This window comes from Dysidea avara, chromosome 1 (assembly GCF_963678975.1).
Source record: "Dysidea avara chromosome 1, odDysAvar1.4, whole genome shotgun sequence".
Taxonomy (NCBI): domain Eukaryota; kingdom Metazoa; phylum Porifera; class Demospongiae; order Dictyoceratida; family Dysideidae; genus Dysidea; species Dysidea avara.
Window position 1 is genome coordinate 15,529,423 of NC_089272.1, and position 25,257 is coordinate 15,554,679.

Consider the following 25,257-nt stretch of genomic DNA (forward strand, 5'->3'; position numbering starts at 1 on the left):
TCATCTCTGTTCATGACTTACTGATATACGTATTACACTAATAACTATATGAAAAAATCATCTAAATTATGGCCTAGTTTATTACTATTTTTGACAAAAATCATCCCCTACAGGGATATATATATCATAGAAACCTATTTGTATATAGGAAGTCTTGAGATTACATGTCAAAAGGGGGAAACATCATGCAAACAAATGCATGAAGTATTATGGCATCTTGAAATGTGGGGATATAAAAGACACAACTGATTCAGTGCATAGCATACAATTTGATCTGGTACAAAAATGTATACAGGATTCATTGCAGCAGTGGTACTACTCAGCTTTGGAGGAGAAAGTGATGCACATACTTTGAAAGTAGTGGAGGATGTGACCCTGGAACGTGGCTCAACAAATTTCAACTACCTGAAGTACCTGATAGTGGGATTGCATCCTAACTACCCTAAGAAACGTTCTTTGCTGAAGTTTGAGGATGTGCCTAGTAGATGTGGTGTTGTCAAGCATGCCACTATGTATCTATACTACCAGTATTCTCACAAGGCTAGTTTCCAAACTGATGCTCAAGCACCATTCATCACTCGCACCATACAAGCCCACAGAGTTCTCAAGTCATGGAAGGAAACTGAAGCCACAAGCACCAAAAGAGATTACACTGAGTACTGGGGTACACAATGGCTCGGCTTGGATGACATCGATGCTGAGAGTAGCTCAACTGGAGGACAAACTACCATTCATTATGGTCAACAAAAGGGGTTTGTTGGAATTGATGTGACATCTGCAGTAAACGAATGGAAAGCTGGAGAAGACAACTATGGTTTAGTGATCTGGGCTACCAATGAGAACATACCTGGCCGTGATACAAGATTTGCCAGTAAATCAGAAAGTGATCCCACAAAGCACCCCTTTATTGAGGTAAAGTGTGATCACCCATGACCTTAAGTAATATGAGCAGTTTATGGACCAGATCAAGAACATATAAACATTACTTTGTATTTTGAAGTTAGGCTATTGCATACACTTAGGCTTTATTTACAAACAAAATATCACTCTTGTGAGGCCATTCATGTATATATGTATAATTATGAAGATATACACTGCTGTGTTGCAGACAAGAGAAGTACATATGCATGCATGTCAGCACTAGACATACAGCTGAAACAGTAGGCTAGATTATAAGTATAAATACAACATTCCAATATGTGGTATCCCATTTGAATATGATCTCTACCAAAAATCTATGATGTCTTCATAATCACCGTTGCAATGTGCAAAATGGTAAATCAATAGTCATGGAATCACCATTTCATTCACTCCTAATGTGCTACATAGAAGTGTCTCCCACCTCATCTCCCTTTTATGTATACATACTTTGATTGCTACGGTATAAAAATTGGCTTAGAAACATTTGCAAGCATTCAAACACTGCTGGTTCAATTAAAGCAGCCCTTAAACAATCAGAACATGCCACATTCCCTATTAGTTTTATACACTGTATACCCAAGCAAGAAATGTGCATAATAATGTGTATGTAACAATAATAAGCTGGAGCGAAGAAAACATGACTTTAAAGATACCACACAGCCACATGTAGTTTTAAAGGTCATAGTTGCAACTTTTATGCAGGGATGTTATCAGCATGAATCTAGGATTTCATGAGGGGGAACTGGTTAACAGCATTGTTCCATTAGCTAAATTTATAGTGCGCAGCTTGGTATAACTTTGGATCAAGTAGATACAGTGTATATACAGTATTAATGAATCAAGCCTCACATTCCCTTATACTTCTGACTATTTTATTACTGTTCCATGTCTGCAAATACTATATTTGATTTTAAAATTATAGGGTTTAAACCATTTCTCTTGAATGGAAGAGCTCTAGTTCTGTAGCTCTTACATTTTATGGGTTCTAAACTCTTATCAGTTGTATAACCTGCATGCATATCCATTATACAACTAGAACAGATATACTGTATGCAGTGGTCAAATTTTGTTTGCACTACACTACTGTACAGCGTATAATTATAAAGTTATTATTAAAAGAATAAAATTTAAATTTTATGTATGGAGTTTGATAGAATATAAAGAATTTGAAATTTGAGGGCCTGGCACAGAAATGCTTAAACTTTACAAGAAATGGCACTTTGTAATTTAACCCAGACATCTGAAACTTATTATAGTTCATCCATTAGATATTTTAGGTTAATGGTCTTTAAAAGCACTAATTCATTATGGTTCAGTGCAAAAAGGAGCAGTAGAATTTCAACATTAAGCAACTGATATGACAGGATGTTAGACATAATGATGGCATAACAGCACACAAGTACGTACAGGTCAAGAAGAAGAGGTTGATTTCAGGCAAGCACTAGCATTTTTTTGTTACAGTTTTAATGAGATAAGTTTGGATGTTCTATTAGAGTAGTTGACTATTCTATTAGAGACTTCGATCAATAGCACTAGCAGTATAAATATAGGCCTGTATACTCCTAGTGTAAGTCTTACAAGAAATAACCCTACCCCTTGCTGTTTCCATGTTTTCAGTGCTTATGCCTAGCATACAATTGCACTATTACTATTAGTTAGCTCAGCAATGTAAATCTTTCTGGTGGGGACCGCCAGGGTTGCTTTAAAACCTCAATCAAACCCCTTTCCCTTGAATCTGCATCTGAGTCTGGTTACAATGTGCCACCAACTATTGGACAATGTAGTATAACCATAGCTCTATCTTAAACTTTTATTGACCACTCATTATCTCACACATTTTAAGCCTTGTAATCACTGTAAGAACCAATAGATGTTTATGCCATGTATCCACTGGTACTGTATAACTGTGTGGAAACAAAATCTGATTGTCAAATGCTTAAGGGCACATTATATTGCTGGATATATATATATATATATATACGCAGTCGGCATGTTACTATAAAGTCACTATTGTGCATATTTCCAAAGAATCTTTTATGATAGTTTTGAAGTCAAGATTCTGGTTATATTCTTACAGGCTGGTGAATGCTGTTTATGTTTAGCAGGATTCCATATTTCTTCTAGCCACAGAATAGAGTGATGACAGGTTTTGGGTTTTTGCTGTGCTTAACAACAGTTACAGTGTCATGATCAAGATTCCCTGTATTAAAGGGTCTTGGTAGGATAGCACTGTGGATGATTATGATGATGGTCACCACTTCACTCCAACCGAACTTAGTATAGGTGCATACATTGTAATGGAAACTATATGGAGTAGGCTCTTGTCACAGACTGTCAGATGAAGTCTCTAAATAATATTCTTTATTGCATAATAGCAAGAATGTTGATGTATGACATTCCTAATCACCACTAAACATAAATGCATAATTGAATTGCAAGTGAAATCCTGCAGAGTAGGAACAACATTATTATGTTTAAAAATTATCGCAATTAATAATTCCGTACCGTGTAGCTATATACATATCTATATGTATGTATGTTATCTATATCTATATGCATTGTTTTACAAATGTCATCACACTGTGTAAATACTTTTAGCTATTCAACAAGCCATGAACTATGTTACGGTATTTTGTTCTAGTTATATTCAAACCTCCTTTCATGCTTGCAAGCTGAGGTAAAAAGAATTCCTTGTTTTCAAGGACTACTTGCAGTTGTTTTAGCTAACAAAAGGCAACAGAAACTAACTCCTGTAATGATGCAGAATATTCTATAGTAAAGTTATGATTTCCATTAAATCCCACTCCTAACATGTTACACAGGTTTATGATGTATGTACATATGTGACCGGATTTCACATAACAAGGCTTCCACACACACAAAATCAAACTTACGTTTTTACCAGAAATGGATTGCTGGCCTAATACACTATCACATTCCACACTGTACTTCCTTCAGGACTGGCAAGTCTGGTTTCTGTGGCAGCTTTCTTCCGACCCTGTCAAAGCCACGAGTGGGAGATTGGCGCCATTGAATGGCCATGGCTTTGTGATAATGGTGTGTAGTGAGCTGGGACTTCACAGAGAGCTCACCAATAGTGTTCTCGGTCAATTTGGAGTGATTTGAGGGCCATGGAAAGCCCAAACTTGGCCTCTGGATTCCAATCGTCTTCTTACTCCATTTTATACCCGTATATTAAGACCACCATCCACCCCCACCCTCCCACCCTATTACTATCCACCCCCACCCTCCCACCCTATTACTATCACCTGTGATATTATTACCCACTCGAGAAAAGCTGCCCAAAACAGAGCTAATTTTGGGTATCAGAAATGTATACACCCACTCAGTGATAGCTAGTAAATAGATGCATACTTGGTGCAAATTTTGCTTGCACAGCTGTAGGCACTGGGAAGTTATTACACAATGATTACTTAAAATCGCCATATCTCCTAACGAAGTTTTGTGCGTCGAAGCCGGGTTTTGTCAAATTCAGTCACATATGTTCATAGTAAATAGATAAATATAAGTGTAAGGAATCAATGTAGTCTGTATACCTCTGGCAGTCATAGTACATGATGGGTGGGGATTTTTACCTTAACATCACATTAATCGCATACAGAAACTTCACAGTGATGTAGCTATAATGATATGGGAAGTATGATAATTATTATGAACATCTGAAGCGCATTATTTATTTTAGCTTTTAGCAGTTTTATGTACACTAGTAACTCTACTATATACCCTTCAATGCTATACTGAATTCCCTTACAGCATTGACAAAAATCAAAAAGGACTTCCAGACTTGAAGACTAAAAATTGAAAATTAGCAGATATCTAATTCAAAATAGCCAAGCTGTAAATAAAAGAATGCAGCCCCCAAAAAAGCTATGGTGAAAAAAGATGTGAAATCCAAGTGGTGGCCAAGAAATGGCTGTGATGGTAGCTTTATGGTAAAAAATTTAATAACAACAATTCAGGTGAATTTGGTGCCAAAATCAAGCGACACCAAATTCACCCGAATTGTCGTTATTAATTTTTTACCATTAATCTACGTACTATCACAGCCATTTCTTGGCCACCACCTTGCTTGGCCACCACCTTGGATTTCACATCTTTTTTCACCATAGCCTTTTTGAGGGCCACACTCTTTTTTTAAAGCTTGGTTGTTTTGGATTAGATATCACTTCTTTTTGTATTTGTATACACCAAAGCCGGCCTATGGCCAGCTTTGGGTCTTTTTAACCTATTTTTTTTCTTTGCCACAGGAAGAAGAAAAAGATAAAGCAGATTTTAAATACTTTAACTATTTCTGATTTTATCAGTAAATATATATATAATATTATACATATCATACATAATTTGTGACCAGATTTTACAAAACCGATCCAAATTGCACATCAGGCAATATCAAACCAACACCACCAGTGGATAGCTACACTATCGTACTACTAGTTTTGACCCTCAGTACTTCTCAAACCACTCAAGGCTGGTTTTAACAGACGTCTTTTCTGGGTGGTGTGGAGTGCTCAAATGGCGGTTTCAGGCCTTGTGAAGGACCTGGCTTGGCAAGAATCAGTGATTTACTGGTGGACAGCCTTATAATGTTGGCCAGAGGTTTTCTCTGTTGATTTTGCTACATATCAGCCACTAAGGAGCCAGCACAGCCCTGTAATCTCGTTTCTGGACTCCAATCGTGGTCTACCTCCATTTTGAGGTCTATCTCTTGCCCTCCCCACCCTACATACCTTTGTGAGCACTCGTGAAACTACTTCACTCGTCCAACTGCTCAGCTTTTCTATCTTATTTGGCGGGAAACTCTACAAGCAGCTACAAGTAATGGAAGTGACCTGAAAGGTAACAGATTGATGCATCTTATGTGTAAATTTCATACGCGTGCTTGCTATCCTTGGAGAGTTATGCTGGCTTCAATTCTTTAAAACCGTTTATCTTGAAATTTCTAATGTGCAATTTGGATCGTTTTTCCAAAATCCAGTCACATTTATCAAGACACACGGTATGTCGTGCGGCCCAAGAAGATAGCGCGCCACACCGTGAGTATATTAACAGGAAGAAAGAAAATGTGATTTTCATACCTTTGTAGCTCCGTGATTCCTTATCCGATTGAAATAAAATTTGCTACAGATGTTCCGGCTAGGTAGGGGAGTCCACATTACAAATTTGAAGAAAACCGCTCCAGCCATTTTTGAGATACGAGCGGCCAAAGTTATTATTATTATTTATTACAGGTAATTTATAAGGCTAAACAGCCTGTTACACCTGATCAACAGGTAAAAAAAGTACAAGTAGACTAATTACATACATTTATACATAGTGTTAGATGAATATTGGTCAATCAATTTCTTAAAATCATCAACTGATGCTGCACATGCTACTTCTTGGGGTAAATTATTCCATGGTTCAACAACTCTTCTTGTAAAAAAATATTTCCTGGCATCTGTTCTTGAAAAATATTTAAATAGCTTAAATGTATGACCTCTGGTATGGGTAATGGGTGAAAAAGTAAAAAAATCAGAATGGTTAGGATTTCTTCTTTTCGCACACTTTGCAAAATCAAAATGCAAACGCGTACTCTGATCAAGCTGAAATTTGGTATACTTACAGGGGCGGATGTAGGATTTTTTGAAAGGGGGCTAAAATAGACAAGGACATAGGTAACTAGCCAGACATTAGAAGATACCAAGCTTTCTCACAAGGCCTAGTTGTAAGATTCCATGGTCAAATTAGCTAGCTATTTGGAATGATGACTAAATTAGTGTGTGAAGCAAGCCGACCTAGGGGGGTCTGGGGACATGCCCCTCCCCCTGCAGGAACTTTTGAAACTTGAGCCCTTTAAAGGTGAATCTGAGAGTATTTTTTAGCAGTTTTTCAGTTGAAAATGATGGAATTTCAGTTTATATCATTAAATTTAACTTTTCCATTAAACCAAGACTGATTGCAATATGCATTGAGTAGCTATCATGCATGCATGATAATTTTTTCATTTGTAGGTACTATAGCATTTTGATACAGCTAATTATATACCATAATGTATCAGTTATTCTTAGCCAGTTAGCTATGCTCTAATCATGCAGCTAGGCAGAAACATGTATAGCTAAGTATAGTAGTGGTGTTGAACATCACATAGCATGCATGCTCCTTAGCCTAGTGACACTTTGTTAGCCTTAATACCAATATTTGTGATAGTAAACTAATTTCTAGATATGCCGGGTTATAGATCTATAGTAGGGTCCGCAACGTGAGAAATCGATATCCTCCAATCAACTACCTAACGATTGACATGGGATAAGTGTAACTTGAATAACACCAGCGTGGCAGCCAATTTTGTCATTTTCTTCTGGTAGAAAACGATACAAATCCTAAGGCTGCAGCACATGTTGCTGTCAGACACCTTCAGTGCTGGTCACTGTAAAGTGCTAATAATTATATAACCAAGTAATAAGAATAATACAAACGTGACGTCATAAAAAATTAATTCACAGACAAAACTACAAGGTATAGAACAGAACACTAACCGGTATTACATGAAGCGATATCCGAACATTAAATAAAACGACAGGTTTGTTTCTGCAACTCTTTATTACCAAGTTAGGTTTTCTATATAGCGCTATCCATAGTAACATCTCTTCAGTACCTGGCAACTAGTTCAAACGCAGTACGCGTTAGTTACAACACATTCCACTCGTATAACCGGTTTGAGTGTACGGCAACCAGTTTGAGTGTACGGCAACCAGTTTGCGTGCAACAGTAAACATTGAACTTGTATAACCGGTTTGAGAACTGTTCGGAATCGGTTTTAGCTTATAGCAACCAGTTCATAGCTATGCGCTGCGCGTTTAACTTGGCGTTAGATACTACTTTGAACTTTTTCAAGACAAACTTAGCGGATTAGGATGAACCGCTGTTGGCTAGAGTACCATACTGGTACCGTCATACTACATAGAAAGCTGGTGTTTGGGATAGACTAGCTGCTCGACCAGAAGGATGGTTACTGCTGAGCGGCATTGAAAGGGTGAAACAACTGAGCCCAAGATTTACAACTAAACTGGCTAGAAGTGTTGTAAGTTTCTGTAATCTAGGTAGGGGTAGGACTGAAAGGTAGCACCAGGTTGGCAGAGGCGTAGCGGGAATCGAGGCCCAGATCCGAGCATAACTAAAAAGATCGAGATACTCTAATAGAACAGTCACGCTAATGTAGCAGTCAGGCAAATCAGAGTATTCAGTAGTAACTATTCTATTAAGGGTGCTCTGTACAGTTCGTACAAGGCTTCCCAAGACATAGTCTGTTTTGCACTAAAAGAAATATTATGGTCACTTAATTAGTCTGTGACATGTTGACGCATTTTAGTACCTGTAAATTAGGTATCCCATAGCAACAAGCACACGCATCTTGCTATTCTACACCCTCTCACTTAAATTAGAACTACTTCGTCATTTTTAATCCAATAGGCATGAAATTTTCACACAAGCTACTTTAGTAATTTTGCCAAAGAAGAGCGTTTGCCATTTTTAAATAGCAAGTCCAGATGATGAATAACGTGGAAGTAAAGAAAAGGATTTCTGGGAGTGTCAACCCGAAAGATAAATACGTGATCATTGAGAAGCTAAAAGACAAAAATAAAAGTGCACAATGGTTTCTGCTGTTTAGCATAGTGTGTCATAAAAGTATCAAGGCTCTTGTGCATAAACTGTAGGACTAATTCTAGTATAAAGGGAAAAACTGTAACTCATGTTCTAAAGCAAATTTAGCAGTTGGGTTTGGACTAAACTGTGTACTAGTGTTAGCTTATACCCAGTAAAAAAGCACAGAACATTTGCTAAAATCATTTGTAAGTTATAGAACAAATTAAATTTCATGGGAAGCCATATAAGCGGACTGTACAGAGCACCCTTAAACTGCTGAAATCCGTCTCACATTCAATTTCAGAGGGTCTAAAGTTTAAAATTTTCTTGGGTGTTATGTATTTAGTTTTTTTTTCTCTCCGGCCCTAATGGCACTCCCTTCCTCCCACACATCTCTATAGAATGCTAACAAAATATTTGAAAAATTAATTATAACCTACAGAAAAGAACCTACACAGAACCTACAGCATGCCCAGGGTTCAATGGGCAGGCAGGTGCCCCTCAGCGACAGCAAGATCAACTGCTGGAGGCACACACGGACACTTGGATCTTGAGCGTTATCCTCTGATGCACATAACTGAAGAACGGAGCAAGGAAAATCCCAAACTACAATGGAGCCAGCCCATCACCACAGAATATGGGGAAGTCCACTTCTCGCTCAGCAGGCGGGCAAGATGTTTATAAGTGGTGGTGGCAGCCCTTCCCATGCCACCTGAAGTGGAAAAAACAAGGGGGGTAAAACTCCCATGCTCCACCTCCCGAATCCGTTCCTCATAGGCACGACGTTTCTCTAGTTCATGTTTTCGAAAAGCAGTAGATAGCGTAGAGGAACGATTAGAAGCTGCGAAACAGTTTAAACCCTCACATCAAAGAAGGTATGGTAGTGTAGGCACCTCCAAAAGCCGGAAGCCCTGATGTCTACCCTTGTGTCATCATCTTGAATGGCAGAGCGATAATGTAAGGTCTCACCAGACAAAGGGTGCAGCTGTGGTTCAATCTGGACATTATGGCAGACTTCAGACATCAAACTAGCTGTCAGATTCCTAATTTCATTATGCCGAATAATCGGAAAGGCACCATGTGGGCAGCTAAGGGCGTGGGATAGGCTAAAATCCTTGCCACACACACAGTGAGATGGAAGTCGTGATGGCATGTAGCCATACCTTAATAAACAAATGGCATCAATGAACTCACCCTTATGAAGTGCAAAGCCATACTGTTCTAGAGGAAGAGCAGTAAGCCAAGAAGAACCTTTCTTGGTGAAGCATTCAACAGCCCAGCGCAAAGGTGGAGGGCAGCTGGAAAGTGTGGACTGTAATTGGTTAGATAAGGATCGCTCTTTGACAGAAGAAAGATGACGAAAAATCTCATGCTGATGATGAACTACATCTTCAGACAAAGCAGGGTTTTGATGGTAAATCAAATCTATTAAGCCATGCAGCAGCTCCCTTGAAAAAGTGTACTGCTCATCAGATGTCAAGGTGGGATTACTGATGCCCAGACCTCCAAAATGTACAGGAAGGCCAAACAATTCTCGCTCAACGTCACCAACAGGATACAGTACCAACTTAGGAAGAAAATGGCTGCGAACAGCAGATTCAAGAGGTGAAAGCCGGTTGGAAATATTTGGAGTGGTACGAAAAAAATAATTCCACTTAGAAAGGTAACCATGGGCAAAAGCGGCATAAGATGCATGAGGCTGTGTTTCAGCAAAAGAAAATAGGCGAGAGACTCCTTGAATCCATTCATCAACACGCTGTTCAGTAAACGAGTCAATAAAGGTAGTGGAACCCAATGCTGCACCCAAGTATGGGCGACCAGAAGAGGTGACCTGAATGCCAGTTCCCATGAAAACATGATTAGCCCTCTGTAACAAACCTTCCTTGACAACTAACCAGCACTTGACTGCGTTAACATTATACCCAAAAGAGCCACTGAAAGAACACAATGCATTCCACCATTTCTTCAACTGACGAAGCGAACCCCCAGCAGCAGCATCATCCGCATACCAAACTTGCTTGGCAATACCCCTTAGACATTGATTAACTGGAATCAAACTGATAGCATACATGGGCATTGCTAACGGGTCTCCTTGTGTAGTACCCTCTCGAGACAATATGGATGTACCATCAATAAATAAGTTTGAAGCTATACGATAGATGTTGGTCAAAACAGTAGCAAAGGGATGACACAAATCAAACATGTTCAGAAGGGCAGAGCGATGATTCAGGGAATTAAAAGCATTAGAAGCATCAATCAGCAGAACCCCTTCGGAATGTGAATCATTAAAAATCTCTCTCATGGCATGCACTGCAGCCTCACAGCCCCCACGTTGGCCCGCACAAAGTTGAAGGCTGCCTGATGTTTTTAAGATGTCCTGCTTCAATACACTTAGGATAGCCTTAGAAATGATCCACCTGGAGGTTTCTCCTATCCCTATAGGTTGAACACCCGGATTTTTATCCAGGGAAATAAGGCGGCTGTTGAGTAAAGGTTGCAAAGTGGAGGGATCCACAAAAGAAGTACAAATCCACCTAGCAACCATGGCCAGAGAACGGCATAAGTCCACTGATGCTGAGTGAAATGATGTACAGAGGCGGCGCCAGCCTCGGGCATCCACCCCTGATGGCCCAGCAGCGTCCTCCATTCGAAGCACAACCTTCCGTATGACATCGTCATTAAGACAGTCAAATATGACAGGATGACAATGACTAAAGTTTGTTGAATCAGTCACAATTAGGCTGGAAAAGGAAGCTGGAGATGGAGATGGATGTTTCTTAATGAGCTCCTCCAGTACAGTGGACTCCCCAACCTGTTCAGAGATCGGCAAAAAGGAGCCACGAGACTTGTCAGAGACAAGCGCAAGGCAGCCTTTACCTTACTCTGGAACATAAGGTTAGCAAATTTTCAGGCAGTGTCCTCTGAGTTGGATCTCTCTCCCTTGTTGGTCTGCAAACGATGCTGAAAAGAGCAGCCCTCATTCAATAGATCCAGTATATTACCATCATGCCACAATGGAAGGCGACGTTCCAGACACATCACGTGGTCATGACATTTAGAGTTCCGATGTGGGCGTTGAAGCAGCAGTGCAGGCATAACCATAGCAGCCTTCAATGTAATACACTCCATGACAGAAGCTGTTCCATAACTGTGAAAAAGTTTTGATAGTTCAGTTACAAAATTAGTGCCTGCTTTTCCAAATGGCACCATGAAAAGGTTGTTTCTCCAGTGAACAATGTGATCATATGCAGTAGAGATACGGTCACAAAACTCAGACCCATCCAGAGATGAGCCCCACAGAAAGTTCGGAGTGTTTGCGGATACAAAAGCAGGAAGAGCAGGAACTCCAGCACATGATGGACAAATAAATGGTTCATTATGACTTTCCATGTGCCGGCCCTCCTCAGGAGAAATCCCCACACACATCCCATGGTACCACTTATGACAGTTCTCCCTCTGTATATCACACATAATCATAAAGTTACCACCATGAGGTTGCTGACAGGAACACCATGGTCTCAGTGGGTCATCATCATCACTAGGATCCGACTGCTCACCCTCCAGTGTATCAGAACCAGCCTTGCGAGCAGCGAGACGAGCTGATCTTCTCATTATTCCAAATAAAGCGCATCTGATCCTGGCAAAGATACACGCAACGCGACGACAACGGGCAAAATAAACACACAAAAGCTACCTGGTGCTCCGCCGTTTACAGCGAGGATAGAAATCTCAGGTGTTGCTAGCGAAAGAAAAGCTGATACCCGTGGATCAAGAACTCCGACGCGTCACGTCATAAATCTCAGTAGAAATAAAATGTTGTGATATCCTATTGAGCCTTATCCGAAATTACGTCACAGATGTAAAATAGCCCTCGCATTGGTGCCGGTTATTTTTCATGAACCCTTTGACTACTTATCGCATTAGTCCAGTCAAACTCGGTACCATGCAGGATGTGCATTTATACCCCTTCCCCTTCTGTGTGTCAAATTTCAGGGCAATTGAATATTGCGTTCTCGTTTTATGGCAGTTTATGTCCGTAACTGTGCGAAAAGATGAAGAAAATCAGTAATGCCAAAGAAACTAAGCCAATTTTGAAGTCTCGTATCTCAGGAATGCTTGAAGCGATTTTGCTCAAATTTGGAAAGTGCATGGAATCCTGACGTTGACGGGCGTGTCAATAATTGTAGTGCTTCATATAGGCAGCCCGGAGCTACGAATACTTACAAGTTGGTATATGGCCTCAAATACAAGTGCTACGTATAGCTAGCTAATATAGGATTCCATCTCAATTATGGTACGTGTAGCTAGGTGGAATCCTTCAAGAATAAGGATAGAAGGTGTAATGGTTAAGGCAATGAAGCCTGCTCTTGTAATAGCAATAATTGGTAGTACATTGCAAAGGGAAATCCACAACACAGATGGTTTATGTACGTATATGCCTGGGTTACTATGAAATCTTAGGTAAAAAAATATGAGAAATATCTAAGGCCACTTATTGGTAAACATGTTTTAGATCCCGACTCACATTATATTGCTATGTCTCATCACCTAAATTTGGTCATTGTTTTCACCATTAGGTCTTCAGTGCAAAGCTCTAATAACAATAACAAGGCCAGGAAAACTTGATTACTTGTTTCTGATCCACAAAAGCTGGATTTCCATGCAGGCAGGAGGTCATTTTTCATTATTCATTATCACAGAAAATACTCCAAATCAAGCTGCCTGTGACTATAAAGGTTAGATAAAGCATTTTAATTAAGAACTAGTATACTTACATTTTACCACCATTTCCAAGGTGCAAGTTACATTTGCTGTGCTGCAGTGGCGTAGCCAGACTTTTCGCCATGCCTGGGCAATGGGTGGGCAAGCCATTTCCCATGCAACACACGTACACATGCCCATCTTCATATGGACATCAATATAACATTTTTAAAATGCATTATGTATCATCCTACACTACTGCATGCAAGATGACTAATAGAAGCGAACGCCTAGCTAGCTATTGGCCTTCTAACATTACATACATCTAGCTACATGTGTCTTAATACCAGACTACAAAGATTCTTGAATTAAAGCACGAGGCGCTCTATCACGTGATGACTATGCTCTGCCACTACAGTTGTTAGCCTAGAAAAGTGGAAACAAAAAGAAAAGAATTGCTGACTGAACAAAAACTCCATACCGTTTGAACTGAGCAGTATCCACACGGATAGATGGGTGCTAATTTCACAAATACCTCTAGACTGCTTTGCCTCCCGAGTTTTTACCACACCAATAGCTACCGTGATCACTTAATCCAAATGTAAACCGTCCAGCCCACTATAGTGAAACCAATTCTTTGTCCTTCATTCCTTGCCACAATGCTGCGCGGTTTTTTGTAATCACGTGATCTTGCTTCTATTTATTGCCTCCTCTATTTGTGCACAATCAAGTTACTCCTAGGGAAAATCCCTTGGATAACCCCAACTCTGTTTAGCCAAAAAGAAGGAAACCATCGGCGAAAATGGCACGGTGAGTGTTGTATAAGTTGTGCTATACTTATTCTTGTACAGTGACTAGTTAAGTAACTTTAGCAAATCTCGAGCTATCCAGCCCACGTCTTTACAATTACTCTAGGAGCTGATGGTGGGGCAAAGAAGTCTGATGCCCGGGCAATGCCCTGGCTTGCCCGGGTTTGGCTACGCCACTGCTGTGCTGTAAAATGATGGCCAGCCTTCGTAGCATCAAAATAAGTGTGCACGTGATTGATAACAGCAATAATGAAATTAGAGGTGGTGAAATACAACTAGCTACGGGGAAAGGGGAACAACAAAGAAAGAACAGCTACAGGGAAAGGGAAAGTCATCATTACAACCTTGCAGAGCCCAATACCTTAAAATCATGCAAGCATTATTTGTCCATAAACTAACAGAAAGTTGCTGAAGTAAATTTTTTCTGGCTACTTTAGATGAAATGCCACTATGGGTGGTGATACGATCAGCAATAGAATGAAGAATCGACAAAGCAAAAGGTGTCCATATCCCAAAACTTTTCACAACTAATGGAATGAAATTACCTCCTGCCTTCTCCACAATGGCAAGATACTTTGCATCCTTAGCCACCTCTCCAGCTGCAGCAGCCCCCCAGCACAGGAAGCAGGGGAAGAAATATCAGCAGGCTGAGTAGTGCTGTGGACAGAGACATCATTTTGTGAATTTAAATTACTGAATTTTATGGATTTAAAATTTTGGAATTACTGAATTTTACGGAGAAATATGAATTGAAATGTTCTTTGAAAGATGAAATATGGGCACCCATATTTAAAATTTTGTAGACGATTTTGGCTCATTACCTACCCCTCAAGTTCAAATAAAAAGATTAAAACACTCTAATAGAGCATTCAGCTAACTCTAATAAAACAGTCAAGTGCTTGTAAGACTGTAATGAATAATGAGCCGCCCTCCCGCATTAGTTTAGGTAACTTTCTGATCTGAAAAATACAATTAACAACAGGTGGCCTAACAAAGACAACAACAACAGAGTAATGTATACAGGCAATACTATACTTTTGTATATACACATAGTGAAACATTATTGTTTTCTGGTGACACTACAAGCACTGGCAAATAGCTATATCACTCCTCAAAGCTTCCTCACTAATGTTGGGAAAAAACATCACAATTAGCCTAGCTATAATCATGCCATAACACTGCAAATGCTAACATTATCAAGTTAATTTTTGTGTTACTCAAATGTCAATTGTTTTCCATAGCTACTTCATGTGTACAATGCTGCTATCAAAGATGTAATGATAGTAAATGGGCCACAAGCAGTGTATGTGTGCATTAGTTCAAAGCCAAAAAGATGCCTTACAAGTTTCTTAAAGAATGTTCAAGTATAGCTTCTAAGCTAGTATCATATGAACAGGTGTGTGTTTCCAAAAAGGTTGATATCTTGTAGATATGGGTACATACCCAGCTGCAGGCATTACATAATTATTTGCAAAATATAGGGGTAGAGGTGTGTAGACAGAATATGCATACACATAAACTGATTTTTACAATTGTTTGAGTCCCACTGTTTACAAATACACTCTCTAGGTTTGATCTCAATAGGTTAAAGTGGTTAGATCTCTGAAGAGTGTTAATTTCTTAGGTGCAATGACTATTTAATTACACAACATATCAATCACTGTAAAGTTTCCAGGTTGGTTCAACTGATTCTAACTATTGTATATTCATCATTGTGTATCAGATGTCATCATTAATCACACATCTCTCTATATATAATTATGCTGATACTTTCATGAAATATTTCTGTATTATTTATGTGAGTTACTGTTCTATTAGAGCATCTTGATCTTTTGTAAAAAAATTTTTTGTAAAGTTTTTTTGTATAATCACATAGTGATTTAGTTTGCCATACATTAGTTTCAATAATAGAAGTGAAATTAATCCCAAGTAGCATGGCCTTGTTTCTGTAATTGCACTGTAAAGTAGCCAATAAAATAGCAGAATAACAGAAGAATTTTAAGTGCAACAAGAAAGTGATATAATGAATAGCCAATGAAATAAGCTGACAATAGAAGCCTTTTAAGTGCACTATATCTGGACATTTTGAGTAGCCAATCAGAATTGCTGACATATGAAGCCTTTAAGTGCAACAACTAATGATGTAATACAAAGAAGAAAGATGCAATCACCTGGTGGAAGTTAATGGCCACATAGAACTGGATAGATGTGTACCAGCGTTGAAACCGGGTCACTACTGCTGACCCGGATGACCCACTGACCCGGATAGCAATCCGGGTCAGACCCGGATGTGACCCGGATTAAATTAAGCCGAGGCGCGCGATAAGAGCTATGTTTCGGGTATTCTCGAGTGAGCGAGACTACGTTTTGAGCGTTCGATTCGTGTTGAATAAACGAGTAGTTATGTGATAACTAAGCCGGTAAGTTTATAATTTAAAATCAATCAGTGAGTTTGGTTCCACGTAGCTACTGTGAGTTTACACACAGCAATTGGGTGTGGCTTCATACATACTTAGTATTGCAATTAGAGAAGAAACACTCACCATCCTTCGCAATCGATGGAACCTGAGAAGCAAAGAGCACCCATCACACGTCACCAAAACTTTCATCACATCTGACTTGACTCCAATAGAACAACAAAAGAGCAAACAACTTCGTGCAGAACTAGCTAATCTTAACAAGGAAGGAAAACGTTATAGAATCAAGCATGGTAAGATAATTCTGAGGGAAGCAGCTACTTAGTTTCCAAAGCAACAAGTGAAGTCAGCCAACTCCAAACAACATGTACCTGTAAAACCATGTGATGAACAAAATTAACGAAATCAAGCTTGATGTTGTGTTTCAACATCTACCACTCTGTAATTATAGAACTCATTTGTACCATTATCTGTGTTATATACTCTCTGTGAGGTTTACACAGTAATAATAATAATAATAATAATTTCCCAATATATTAAAATGGGTGTGGCTCACAAAAGCACTTATCCTGCTGCAAGACTAGACCTAGACTATATACAACTCATACATTAATCGATTAGTGGGTGTGGCTCCACGTAAGCTTGTAGACAGAAACGGACACAGTTTCATGCTACAGACTGCATGGGCGTGGCTGAGCGTATGTTTGTAACGCGATAAGTGGGCGTGGCTCACGAAAGAGCTACGCGACTAGCGTTCATAGGTTCCACGTCGTTAAGCGATCAATTTCGTTTCTCACGTGATCCAATCCGGGTCAGACCCGGATAATTTGTAAACCGGGTCAGACCCGGATGACCAGGAGAAAATGTGACCCGGTTGACCCGGATGACCCGACCCGGTTTCAACGCTGATGTGTACTACAAACCATGAAGGGTGGTCACTATGTGATTAATAGGCAATCACACACATTTTCGTGCAGTTATGGAATAATTGTACTCGTAACAGCCAAAATTGCACTCAAATGTGTGTGATTACCTATTCTAATTTTTTTTCACATGAAAAATTTAAAAAGCGAATTATTGTAGCTATTATGTGTAGCTGAACAGCCTACAACACTTAAAAAACAAGCTTGTCCAGTGTAGGTGCATTTGTCTAAAACCTAATGTAAAACTGATTCAACAATATTTAAATCAAGCATTACCTGTAGTTGTGCAGGTTTGCACCTCTTTAACAGCAGAGATGATAGCTACTGTACATCATCAAAAAAAACAAACAGTAAAGTATTTCCAACTGAAATACATCCATATACATGCAGCATCTTGCAGTAATTTTCAATTTAGACTGTATTAAAGTTAGAAGAAGTAACAGTCAGGCAGATCATCTTATTCTGTGAGGAATACAGGTATACGTACCAGTACCTTTACCACTCTTACATCAAAAGCCGCATCACTTAGCTTCTTGCTGTATAGGTATATAGCAATGAAGTTGATAACTGCAGGCCAATAATAATTGAAAGAATACAACAATTGTGCTTTAAACAGTTTTCTAGCAACATACCCACAAGTCTGCAATGTGACCTTCACTTGACTGTCTACAAGATTTGAAGCCATTATTACACCAGTGTGCATGCAGACTGACTAATGCACACATAGTATTAGTCTGGAAGACAGCAGACAACTGCTGAACACAACCATATTCTGTTCTACTATATACAGTGTATAGCTACAGTAAATGGGCTGTGGTTCATACACCCCTGTAGTGTAGGTCATACACCCCTCATGTAGGTTCCAGTATAAGGAGGAGTTCTATCTCCTAGACTAGGATAAATATCTTCAAAATTTGCACACATCAGAAGTTGTAAACAGAATTCACCATTGCATAGCAATTGTGGAAAAGGTATTGCCTTATATTTTTCTCCTGTTCATGTAACATAGAATTGTATAGTGTGCTGTACCCTTCAGTGGAATTTAGTACTTTGTGTGTTGCACAACTGAGTATTTTTACAGTAAGTTGTTATAATCAAACTATAAATGACCGCAGATATGAATACCATGCACATACCAACCACTAGCCTAGCTGCTAAAAAGGTAAAGGGGAAATCTTGTCTTTGGTATAATTTAACAGTATGCATATTCATAATATTGCATCATTAGCCGTGGGCCTATTTAGTGATTATTTATACAGTTGCTGTATGGTTCTATTAGAGATTTGGTAGAAGGGTATACATATGTATGTAGCAGTGTATGCATATAACAAAGTTACTGCATGTTTACTTTGTTGATGGATCTTGTTTATGCTGTATAGCAGTAGGCAGTAGTAGAATAAAAAATCTGTTATATTTCAAAATGGACCATGATTATTGTGATTGTAATCTGTCTAAGAAATCACAACACTTCTGTCTTGTTGAGGCTTCTATTGTGTGGAAATGTTTGCTAAGTCAAGAAGTCAGTTTAGTACTGGATAGAGTCTTGACAGAGCATTAATCAGAATTGTGTGTTACATGCATACATGTAAATTTTAAAGAAACATAAGATAAAAATGTGGGAAAACAAATATATAATAGTCACATGTGATAACATATGGCATAATGCTTACAGTTGGATACTCACACACACACACACACACACACACACACACACACTCATGCACACACACACACACGCACGCACGCATGCACGCACCCACGCACGCACGCACGCACCCACGCACGCACACACACACATTTTTTGCATCACTAAGGCAAGGTTTTACATTCTGGACATTTTGAACATCTGATTTGCTCTCCACTGTGTATAACACATAGTCACATATACCCAAATTCAAGATAATATGGAATTACTTATAAAATGAATTCTTAATACCAATGAATTATAATTCTGTTGATAGGTCACTGTACCAAACCCACTAACTTACAGTATTATTTTACTAACAGTACACAATGCAGGGGCAGGGTTGGGGGGAGGGGAGGGGGCAGGGGACCAGTGCCTCCCTCCCTCCTTCAGAATTTTTTATAGTGTTGCTCACTGAACATAGCTAGGCATCTTAGACATAATTCAAACATTTTTATGCAATTTATGACTACATGTAAATGTGTCTGTAGCAAATTGTTAACCATATTTACATAACACCAGGGTAACTAGGTGAGATAGAGCACCCTCTACATTTAGAAATTGAGATACTCGAGTAACATAATTATAAAACACTATCATTTTAAACAACTAAAACACAATGTTCTAAATTGAGTTAATGACTCTATCTACATGCCCTAGTGACTATAGAAATTCTCTGGAGATGCAATTGCACACCAAATACCAGGATTATTTATATGCTTAACTTTTTTGTGATGTTTGTGCTGGGGACCTTATGCAAATTCTAAAAATTTCAATTCTATTTCAGCCAAAAGTATTCTCAAAAAAGTCAAGTTTTCAAATTTCTTTATAGACTTTATAGCTACTACAGCTCAGTAGCATTCATGCTTCCAGCATTGAATTTTCATAATGATTTACAAAATTTAGTCAAAATTATCTAAGTTTTCAAAATTTCATTAGGGAGCAATTTAAACTAATTCTGCATGGTTTTAACTCAGTAGCTATCTTCCAGTGTTTGAACTATCAACAAATTTCAGGAAAAATTGTCACCAAATTCAATCTCAGAATGTTAATTTTTCAAACTTTCCTTAGAGAGCAGCCTAGGCCTTTACATTTATTCTGGTTTTACTGTAACTCAGTAGCTTCCAGTGTTTGAACTATCAACAACTTTCAGTCAAAATTGCCACTAAAGTCAATCTCAGAACACTAGATTTTCAAAAATTTCCTTAGGGAGCAGCCTAGGCCTTTACACTAATTCAGGTTTTTAACTCAGTATCTTCCAGTGTTTGAACTACTGTATCAACAAGTTTCAGTCAAAATTGTCATCTCAGAACATTAAATTTTCAAATTTTCTGGGGAAGGAGCATGTCCCCAGGCCCCCTAGAAAGCTCATGCTTCAAATTTTGTGGAGTGTGCAAAAATGTGGAGTGACTTCTACCTCCTGTGTGCCCCCAGCCCCTTAGTAAAGTCCTGGATCCGCCCCTGCATTAATGGAGGATGCTTCTATGTTTCTGTGTGTGTATTTGTGCACAACTTGTCTTCTAAGCAACCTGTTATTTCAGTATTGAGCTGCGTATGTACATACATTATTATTATGCTGAGTACATTATATTCATAATACAATTTAGGATTATGTACATTTCCAAGCCAAATTGAACAAAAACTTGTATCTGGTGTTTATCCAGGCAGCTGGACAGGTGTTGTTTGTTATATTTTCTTAGTATAAGTGATCACGACTGTGAAGGAAACAATGTTGAATGAAGCAAATCTACAGATCTAGTTATTAGACTAAGGCACCTGGACTGTTAGGATTTCTAATGATAGACATCAAGAAGCTAGAATGTCAATCTTGTTTGCTGCTGAAAATCACATGCATAACCCTCTGTATGCACAGACGTATACACACTGCATTTATGATAATATTTTTTTAGTTGGATAGTGAATACATGGGTATTTGTGACCAGATTTGCGAAAAGGTACCTTTTCCACAAATAAAATTTTACCCATTTTTTGAACTGTGAAGCTTCATAACTTTTTGATCAATTCATATAATTGCCTGAAATTTTCCATGTGTGTAGCTACAGTATTTGGCTGAATTTTGATACTACGAACAAGTTAATCAGTGTAAGGAGTGAAGTTTTACATCATTTGTTTGCCAGTATGTAAAATGTGTGGAAAGTACCTTTTCGCAAATCCAGTCACATTTATATAGTATGTATGTACAGTATGCTATCGTTCCACATTTTATGGTGAAGTAATAGTCAGATAGATTAGGAAGAATGCAACCATGATATTACCGCTGTCTGTGTGCAGCTTATCAACTGTAAGTTTATACAGTAAAAGGGTGGGATATAAGATGGTATTTCCAGTGGCTTATTAAATACAAATAAGCTTTAATATAATTCCTGTATTATACTCATCTTATACTTTAGTATAATGCATATTATATTATTGCATATTATGGCTTCAGTTTATTTACTACATTACCTGAAATAGCTTATATCTAATATAATGCCCACATTATATCATCACATATATGGTTTCAGTATGTTTAACACATCAACTAAAGCCTTACGTGAGATTGTTAGTATAATATAGGTTTTACCAAGCTTTTTTGTATTCAATAATCCACTGGAAATACCATCTTATATCCCTCTTTTTTCACAGTGGATCTCAGTGATCTTTGTATGCTTTGTGGTGAGCAAATATGTTTCACCTACTGCACACTTCTCAATACAATGGTGTATACCCATAGGCAAGTGGCTATCTCAAGTTGGTAAAAACATCAAGTTAGCAACTTATAAAGGTAAACAACTAAAGTGGAGGTGCTGCAATGAAGCAACAATACCTAAGGTGGAGTTGTGGTTTCAATTATGGCATTGTTATGCTGACTTTGAAGTGGTTTATACTTTTGAGCTGATGACACAGCCATCAGAAAATTGCTCTGGAGCTGAAAATTGCTAACCCGAGTGTAGTAACTATGCACTTTAAAGTAAGCACCAGTGACTACCTTCCACCCGACAGTCATTTTTTTAAGTTTTAAGGTATTCTACATACATTACAAGGCTTGAAAAGATTACACAACAACACAAAACTTACTTATATGTAGCGCGCACGATAAAACTAAGATTTTCATGATGATCAGCATGTGGACAAACCCCACATTGATTTTCATCCTCATTGGAGCTCGGACGACGGAGCAATCCTAAGTTAAACACGAGTTGCCAGGGTTCTATTGGGGAATATTCGGAGAATTTTTTTATTAAAAAATCTCGGATACTGGAATTCCAGCCTGAATTTTAAATTTTGGAAAAAATGGGCTTTTTATATGCTCAATAGATAGAGTATTGATTGCCTATCTCAGAAATATATAGTTTGTTGGGTTGGAATTAGCTACTTTGGCATGCACAGTGCTTAAAAACTGAAAAAAGGTACATTTTTTTCTCTGGGGCTCCCCATACATTTTAAAGGGAAAAATGACACAATTGAATCAGGAAGCCATCTAGCGATCTGGACTATCTTGAAGCTGCAGTTACTTCTAGCTGCAAGTTTGTACATATGATGAGAGTAACTTCAGAACTTATTGGATTTCACCAATCTTTCTATGCTTTGTGGTGAGCAAATATGTTTCACCTACTGCACACTTCTCAATGCAATGGTGTATACCCATAGGCAAGTGGCTAACTCAAGTAAAAACATTAAGTTAACAACTTATATTATAAAGGTAAACAACTAAAGTGGAGGTGCCACAATGATGCAACAATACCTAGGGTGGAGTTGTGGTTTCAATTATGGAATTGTTATGCTGACTTTGAAGTGGTTTGTACTTTTGAGCTGATGACACAGCCATCAGAAAATTGCTCTGGAGCCGGCTGAAAATCGCTAACCCGAGCGAAGTAACTACGCACTTTAAAGTAAGTACCAGTGACTACCTTCCACCCGACAGTACGTTTTTAAAAGTTTTAAAGTATTCTACATACATTACAAGGCTTTAAAAGATTACAAAACAACACAAAACTTACTTATATGTAACGCACATGATAAAACTAAGATTTTCATGATGATCAGCGTGTGAACAAACCCCACAGTGATTTTCATCCTCATTGTAGCTCGGATGACGGAGCAATCCCGAGTTAAACACGACTTGTTAATTTGTGCCAGGGTTCTATTGGGGATTATACGGAGATTTTTTTGTAATTAAAAAATCTAGGATACTGGAATGCCTACTTACAGTCATGCAGGGACATGAATCCACTGTCTGCTGTCTATAATTGTTTCAGTACTAGACTACTAGGATATTATTTCGTGATTCAGAACGAATGTAAGCATACTACTGTAGCTATGAGATCACTACAAACCAGCGGCGGAGGAAGTAGTTGATATGAAGGGGGGGGAGCTGACCCAGACTTATTTCTATAGTTTGGTAAGGTGAGACCAAAAAAAAAAAAGGTCACAACCAACTGACAAGAGTTTTCCACCTCACCAGCTACCATTTCTAGCTCATAAACCACACAAAAATCCTTACATAGTTCGCTACACACTGACTACTTTATTAGAGTGGCTGCTCTATTAGAGTATCTCGATCTTTATCACGATTTTCAGCCCCACTCCAAGAAAGATAATTTCGTTGTGATATCATTCTGAGGGGGGGCTTCAGCCCCCTAGCCCCCCCCCCCCCCCCAGCCCCCCCCTCCCCTTTCCGCCGCCTATGCTACAAACCATGATCACTACATACCCATCATGGTACTTGTGTTATTCATCACGAGAGATGCTTGTAGGCCTAGAGACATGTGCGGTTGTATTATGAATTTTATTGATTCTATTGTTCTGCTTTTGTAACGTTTTAGCTAAATAAAAGTGTTTGTGGACATTATAGATAATCTTCCATACAGGATTTAATCAATGAAATGTTACAATAACATCTCAACAGATGACACGATGTATTTCACGATATTAACTACACTGCAGCTTGCATAGACTTGAAGCCATATGTTACTCATACGTAGCTACTCAAGGCCGAAGCCCACAATGCCGGACCACTTTTCAGCTATTTGAAAAAAGATCGAAATACTCTAATAGAGCAGTCAGCAGAATATACTCTTATAGAACAGTCATCGCAATACTCTAATAGATCATTCGGTATAGAAAATAGCCACTGTTCTACTTAGTCTAAGCCATTACATCTATGCTAATTGTCCTCAGATCACTCTAAAGTTCCAGTGAGTCATCTGCATTGCACACTGCTTGAAGGTTCTTAGTTTACTAATTTGTTAAGCTGCTTTACTGTAGTTTAACTGATAGTAACTTTAAGTATACGGAACTCTCAATAAAACGTCAGTGAATGCAGGTTTACTGAAAAACTACTTAAATAACAAACAATTAACTGTTCCATATACTGGGGATATACCACTGTAGTAAACTAAGAAACTTCAAGCAGTGGCACTATACATTGGCTAATTGATCACGCATATGCATGCATTAGCAATTACAAACCCAGTGGCTTCTGTATCTCAAAGAACTAAGCTTTCACTGAAATTTTGAAAGTTAAATTAGCAATCAAATTGAATTAAATGGTACTGTAGTACAAAATTACCAGGATATATCTTAATGTTAACAAAAGGAGAAAGAGGCTTTGCAAATAAAATAGCTTCCAGATGCCATTTCAGAGCATTTATATTCAAAAATTTTCCTGGGGGAGCATGTCCCCAGATCCCCGTAACTCGGCATGCTGTGTGTGCTTAGCACATGCAGTTGAGTATCACATGATCTAAAAATCACATCAGATCAATAAGAAGTAGTATGACCTCCATTGCAGTCCATGGATGGCCGGACCACTCAAAATCTATGGGCTCCGGCCCTGGACTAGCTACATTATGCCGGAATAAATTTTGGAATAATCAGTGGTAAAAAGAATCAGGAATAATTCCGGAATAATAGGATGATCTTCCAGAAAAATTAATTAGAATTCACATATTTTTCATGTAGTATTCCAGAAAAATTCTTAAAGGAACATCTACAATCATTGCTAGCACAAAATCGAGCAACAAGATCGAGATACTCTAATAGAGCAGTCACCTACCCTAATAAAACAGACAGACAAGCTAGTGGTGACTGCTCTATTAGAGTATCTCGATTTTGGAGTATAGGTTTTATGCTTGCAGGTGGTTCTATTTTCAGCT

General features: G+C 38.5%; 2 protein-coding genes across 2 annotated transcripts in view; both read left to right on the plus strand.

Moving 5' to 3' along the window:
- Positions 1 to 25,257, plus strand: part of LOC136257589 (uncharacterized) — a 53,633-nt gene that overhangs the window by 3,460 nt on the left and 24,916 nt on the right. The gene's annotated exons all lie outside the window — the stretch shown is intronic.
- On the plus strand, positions 240 to 1,117 carry LOC136257571 (uncharacterized). The gene has a single exon (XM_066050806.1). It carries the CDS (start codon positions 286 to 288, stop codon positions 931 to 933), a length of 648 nt encoding a protein of 215 aa, XP_065906878.1. The 5' UTR covers positions 240 to 285; the 3' UTR covers positions 934 to 1,117.